Consider the following 6,574-nt stretch of genomic DNA (forward strand, 5'->3'; position numbering starts at 1 on the left):
GAAAAACCTAAAGAAAAATCTGCTACTTTCAGTTCATATTATAATTATGTTTCTCCAGTACACCAAAGAAGGAATGAGCAAAAGCCCAAGTCACTGATAGGGCTAAACTTTCAGAAGTGTCATTCCAAACAGAACTGCTGCTAATTTATTAAGACAAAAAACATACCAAAAGTAGCCCGCTAACCCAGAATTAAGCATAGCCCATCTCATAGAATAGTAATAATGAAGAACTTGGAGGGGAGGTCCTCCTATCATTGCAAATCTACTCATAAATGTCAAACCTGGCCCATAAACCACAATGTCTAACTCTTGTACTGAAATCAACTTTCCACATGGCCTGGGGCAGGCCACTCTGCTATTCTAAGAATGCTCAGGCACACAAGTATGTAATGTTCCAAACACTTTTTTTTTTCAGGCCACTTCCTGTAAGTAAAAAGTTTCTAAGACTGTGAAAGGAACGAAATCAAGCAATAAAGTGAGGAAACAGGAATACTTCTGGCACACCTTCCTTAAACGAGCAACATTAACAACAACAAAAAAGCACACACGGCTAATTTTAATCTAACCTACTCTTCTCACAACCGACACATACAGTTTCTGATCAAAACTTACAAGCCTCAAAGCCCACTTAATTCAGTTCTCAATTTCAACAAGCATCAGTTTATCAGGCAACTCTACAGTGATATCCCCAAAAGTCCCAGAGCAATGCCAACAGGGACTCGGTTGCTAACAGTTCATATCAAATAGATCACTAATTCGTATTTCTCCTGAATATACACGTAAAGATTCATCTACCAAAACCTATCCTGCCAACCACATCCCGCATAGGTTGGCATTTTCAGTTTATAGGAGGATCCTCAACAGCTAAAACCAGGAAGCTCCGGAGTAATTAGAAGACTCGAGGAAAGGCACCTTCGGAGAGGTGGAAGACCCAGAGAAATCAGAGGGAGTCAGAAAGAGTATGTCCCTGGCCACCTCTCTTTCTTGTCCCATCCAAACTTCACTTACCTAGGCCTCAGAAGCCCAAGAGGAAGAGGCCATTTTAATGTAGCCTTGTTGAGAAACGTGAAGTGAGAAGGATGGAGGAAATCAGGAAAGGGCTTTCAGAAAGGAAGGCCGAGCCCTTTCTCCCAACAGCACCCAAGTTGGGTGGCAGCACCTGGAGCCCGAACAGGAGGAGCTGGATTTAAGGGTCTGGGAGGGGTACAAAAGTAGCGGTAGCCTACCACAAGTGGGGCCGAGTGCCCTGAGCCCGGGGATACGCAGACCCCTTACCCCCAAGTAGGGAAAAGACCCCTTTCTCGGGCTAGCCACGCCGACCCTCGCCCCTAGGTCGGGGGCTACTACCCAGAGGTCCAGAAGGCGGGAGTTGGCCAGTGCCTGGTTCTCCTCATCCGGCCATGCGGCGCGGGGGCGGTCATCCTGAGGGGTCCGGGAACAGAGAGGGCACGGGGGGGCCGGACGCGGCGCTCACCCGCGGGCCGCCTCCAAGCTCTTAATGAGCTTTTTGATCTTCCAGATCTCCACGTTCCTGTCGGCAGCACTGGGGTCGTCCGCCATCTTCTCGCCTCCTCCTCCCTAGAGCGGCCCGGCGGGGCCCGGAGACACCAAGACCACAGAGTTAGCGCCGCCGCTGGGGCAGAGAGGCCCCCTTCCTCGCCACCCCCGAGAGGCCCTCCTCTCCCCCCTCCCCACGCTGTCCGCCATATGGGTTGCCAGCCTTTCCCTTCCCGTGCCTTACCTAAGGGCCCAGTCCTGGGCGGCAGCGGCTGCTCCTCCCCGGCGGCGGCTCCGCGGCGGCGGCGGCTCTGACGTAGGACACCGGCTCCCTCTCTCCAGGCAGCTGCATGTGTTGCAATCCGCTCACATGGGGCCTGTGACATCACTTCCTCCGCCAGGGGCGGAGTAGAAGACCGCGGGCGGAAGGGAGGAGGCCGGTGCGGGCGAAGGGAAGCTCTGCGCGCCCCGCGACTTTCCATTGGCTCTCTGCATCGTGGCTTCCAATGAGCCCGCGGATTGGCCGCAGCTGGAGCCGCGCTGCCTTGTGAGGTAGGGCCGTGGGCGGGAGGTACAAATGTTCTTCCGGCCGGGCAAAGCGAGAGTAGGAAGCGGGCGGAAGCCGGTGGCTGTCGCGAGAATTTACTCAGAGCCCCGCCAGGCTCGAATAGGGATTGATCTTAAAGGGAGAGGATGGAGGTCTTCGTTTTTACCATTCCTCCTCCGTGAAAAGAGCGGACATCCAAGGCTCTGCAACGCAAAGTTAGGTGCTCTGCCCTGGTACACAGGTTTAATTGTGCTTGAGAAGCCTCATGCGTCGCGCTGAGCTGCTTCATTGCTGACGGAGTGCTCGAACCTGCTTGCGTCACGGGTGTATAGACTAGTGTTCAGAGTCCTGGCCAGTAGGTATGGATCAAGAATCTGTTCTGGGTGGTCCGGGACAAAGAGGCATGTTCCCTGTCGCCCTAGTTCTGGGATGGGTTCGTTTGAACTTTGTGGAGTGAAAGCAGGAACTGCCATAGGCTGGGGGCCTGAGCCACGTGTGGTGGGGTCTGAGCAGTTGAGAGTGGAGGTGGGGAGAGTGTTGAAGCAAAATAGGCGGCTGTATGTATACATGTTAGAATTTAGTCTTTGAGATAGGTGTTTTAGTTGGTTATTTTGCCTCTCCCCTCACGTCATTTGGGTTCATTTATTTGAGCCCAGACCGCGTGCTAGATCCTGTTTTCCTGTGGATATAGAGATGAACCAACAGAAACTGTGCCTTCATTGGTGGAGCTTATCGCTAACTAGGTTTCTAACCGTTCGTAATTGTATACTTTTGTATAATAAAATTATTGCACAAATACTTAAGTATTTCAAGGTGTTCTGAGAGTATATTACAGGGGGCCCAAATCAGAAATGAGACCCAAAGGATGAGTAGTTTTTCAAGAGGGAGCAGAGCACATTTGAGGAACTACAAAAGTTTAGTTCCTTGTCAGAGCAAGATCAGGAGTGGAGAGAGTGGTGAGGAAAGAGCAGGGGAAGAGATTATGTATGGGCCTTTAAAGCCAGGCTTAGGAGTTTTGACATTTTTCTCTTAAGAACAATGGGTAGCTTAAAATGATTAAAGGTGTGGCTTGAATTGGAGAGAGCACAAGAGAAGGTGTAGAGACCCATTTTGGCTTCCTCAGTATCATGTGAGAGACGATTTTCACCTAAAGTGACTGTGGAAATGGAAGTGAATGGATAATGATATATGTTACCTTAAGAATAAATAGGACTGGGTGATGACTGATGTGGATGAGGAAGAAGAATGGCGCTCAGGGTACTGAAATGCTGATATTTACTGAGATGGGAAAGGTGAAGTGCAGGTTGGGGGGCATGGTTAAGAATTTCATCCTGGGGCGGCCCCTGTGGCTCAGTGAGTAGGGTGCTGGCCCCATATGCCGAGGGTGGTGGGTTCAAACCCAGCCCCGGCCAAACAACAAAAAATAGCCGGGCGTTGTGGCGGGCGCCTGTAGTCCCAGCTGCTCGGGAGGCTGAGGCAAGAGAGTCACATAAGCCTAGGAGTTGGAGGTTGCTGTGAGCAGTGTGACGCCACGGCACTCTACTGAGGGCGGTAAAGTGAGACTCTGTCTCTACAAAAAAAAAAAAAAAAAGAATTTCATCCTGGGGTTCTTGTGGCTCAAGCCGCTAAGGCGCCAGCCACATACACCTGAGCTGGCGGGTTCGAATCCAGCCCGGGCCGTCATACAACAATGACGGCTGGAACCAAAAAATAGCCGGGTGTTGTGGCGGGCGCCTGTAGTCCCAGCTACTTGGGAGGCGGAGACAGGAGACTTGCTTGAGCCCAGGAGTTTGAGGTTGCTGTGAGCTATGATGCCACGGCACTCTACCCAGGGCAATAGCTTGAGGCTCTGTCTCAAAAAAACAAGAATTTCATCCTGGGCCTATAAAGCCTGAGATTGCTTATGAGGCATTAAGTAGTGATGTCAATGATGTAATTGCATTTGTATGATCTTTGAATACTTTCTTGTATGTTTTATCAACTTTGTGCATACTTTGGGAGATGAAGATAACATCTCCTTTTCATACATGGGAAAGGTGAGGCCAATGAAAGGTGAAGGGGACTTGCTCTGTCACACAGCTAGTTTATGGCTTCCCAACTCCCATGTTCAATGTCCAATACATATATCATGCAGTGACCTCATTAACTATGTTTTTTTCCCTCCGTAGAGTGCGGTGGAGTTACAGCTCACAGCAACATCTAACTCTTGGGCTTAAGTGATTCTCCTGCCTCAGCCTCCCAAGTAGCTGAGACTACAGGCACCTGCCACAATGCCAGCTATTTTCTTGTTGCAGTTGTCATTGTTGTTTAGCAGGCCCGGAACAGGTTCGAACCGGCCCCCCCAGGTGTATGTGGCTGGGGCCCTTAACCACTGAGCCCTATTTTCTTTTCTTCTTTTTTTTTTTTGTTTGTTTGAGACAGTGTCTGACTTTGTCGCCCTGGTATAAAATGCCGTGGCGTCACAGCTCACAGCAACCTCAAACTCTTGAGCTTAAGCAATTCTCTTGTATCAGCCTCACAAGTAGCTGGCACCTCACGGGTGCCCACCACAGCGCCCAGCTGTTCTTAAGAGATGAGGTCTCGCTCTTGCTCAGTCTGGTCTTGAACCTGTAAGCTCAAGGCAGTCCACCCGCCTTGGCCTTCTAGAGTGCTAGGATTACAGGCGTGAGCCACAACGCCCGGTCATCTCTCATTACCTATTTTCATAGGGTGGGAGGCATACACTTCTGTGGGGCACATCTCCAGGAAATGACTTCTTAAGATGGAATCTCTTCCTTAGGTTCCATTTTGTAATTTTTGGCATTATGTTCACTCTATATTCGTGCAGTCACTGTGCTTAGTAGCACTATCTTTAATAGTTATAAACACTACTTACTTACTGAACAGGAATCTGTATCCCAAGAGTATCTCTACTTCATTCTTTTTACTCCAGGTTCCTGCTTTTTATATCAGGTTGCTTTGCTCTACCTTGCCTTACTTTTTTTTGTGTTTAATACTGAAGATTTTACAAGCTTTCTACACCAGTTCACAGGCTTTATTCTGTGTGACTCACCCTGCTGTAAGCATGATGACATCTCAGGTAGGGTTGCTGCTTGTTAGCCTTTGAATTCTGGAAACTTAGAATATTGCAGACCTAGGCAGGTTAACTCTAGCCTCCTCAAACTCCTTGCCTAGTTGCTGCAAATTCCCTATCTTTGCATTTAGATGGTAAATCAGTACATTAGAGGTAAAAGACTGGGTGGTGTCTAGTGGAAGAGATTAGAGAGAGGGGAGTATTCCTGCATCAAGGAGGCAGTTTTCCTTTTTTTTTTTTTTTTGAGACAGAGCCTCAAGCTGTCACCCGGGGTAGAGTGCTGTGACATCACAGCTCACAGCAATCTCCAATTCCTGGGCTCCAGTGATTCTCCTGCCTCTGCCTCCCAAGTAGCTGGGACTACAGGCACCTGCCACAACACCTGGAGATTTTTTGGTTGCAGCCATCATTTGCTTGGCAGGCTAATAGGTGGAAGTAGAGGGGAAGAGTATTCAGAGAGTGGGTGGCCCTATAGTTCCTCTATCATATCTGTTCCTGGGACTTTCATTTTGGCCGGGAAAGTGGGGAGGACACATCTTTTAACAAAGGAACCTAAGAACTGGAGAAGAGAAAGGACTTGCAGTGGTATCTGAAATGGTGAAGTTTTTTTTTTTTGAGACAAGAATCTTACTATGTTGCCCTTGGTAGAGTGCTGTAGCATCATAGCTCACAGCAACTTCCAACTCTTGGGCTTAAGTGATTCTCTTGCCTTAGCCTCCCAAGTAGCTGGGACTACAGGCACCTGCCACAACACCTGGCTATTTTATGTTGCAGTTATTTTTTTTTTTAGAGAGACTTTTACTTTGTCACCCTCAGTGGAGTACTGTGGCATCACAGCTCACAGCAACCTCCAACTCTGGGCTCAGGCGGTTCTCTTGCCTCAGCCTCCTGAGCAGCTGGGACTACAGGCGACCACAACGCCCAGCTATGTTTTTTGTTGTTGCAGTTTGGCCGGGGCTGTGTTTGAACCCACCACCCTCGGTATATGGGGCTGGCACCCTACCCACTGAGCCACAGGCACCACCAGTTATCATTATTTTTAGCTGGCCCAGGCTGGGTTTGAACCTGCCACCCTTGGTATATGTGGCTGGGGCTGTAACTGCTGTGCTACAGGTGCTGAGCCGCCTTTTTTTTTTTTTTTTTTTCCAGACATTCTATGTTGTCCTTGTAGAGTGTTGTGGCATGAGAGCTCACAGCAATCTCTAAATTCTTGGGCTGAAGTGACCCTTCTTCCAGCCTCCTGAGTAGCCAAGGCTACAGGTACACCAGCATCTTGGCTCATTTTTTCTATTTTTAGTGGAGATGGAGTCTCACTCTCCTTAGGCTGGTCTCAGAACTCCTGAGCTCATGTAATCCACCTGCTCTGGCATCCTAGAGTGTTTCTAGGATTACAGGTGTGAGCCATTGCCACCACGGACCCAGCCCAAAGGGTCTTTTTTTGAAATGGTTTATTCCCA

General features: G+C 49.2%; 1 protein-coding gene across 2 annotated transcripts in view; it reads right to left on the reverse strand.

Moving 5' to 3' along the window:
* The window catches only part of ETF1 (eukaryotic translation termination factor 1), a 38,309-nt gene extending 36,367 nt beyond the window's left edge, over positions 1-1,942 (reverse strand). Inside the window, exons 1-2 of one of the 2 annotated variants that reach the window (XM_053566045.1) lie at positions 1,742-1,942; positions 1,475-1,578 (exon numbers count right to left, since the gene is read on the reverse strand). In XM_053566045.1, the coding sequence (XP_053422020.1) occupies positions 1,475-1,560 (86 nt within the window). In that variant the 5' untranslated portion in view covers positions 1,561-1,578; positions 1,742-1,942. Of the gene's footprint in view, positions 1-1,347; positions 1,579-1,741 lie in introns of both variants that reach the window. The other variant, XM_053566046.1, reaches the window with a different exon arrangement.
* Positions 1,943-6,574: the final 4,632 nt, after the last annotated feature.

Source organism: Nycticebus coucang, chromosome 17 (assembly GCF_027406575.1).
Source record: "Nycticebus coucang isolate mNycCou1 chromosome 17, mNycCou1.pri, whole genome shotgun sequence".
NCBI classification, from domain to species: domain Eukaryota; kingdom Metazoa; phylum Chordata; class Mammalia; order Primates; family Lorisidae; genus Nycticebus; species Nycticebus coucang.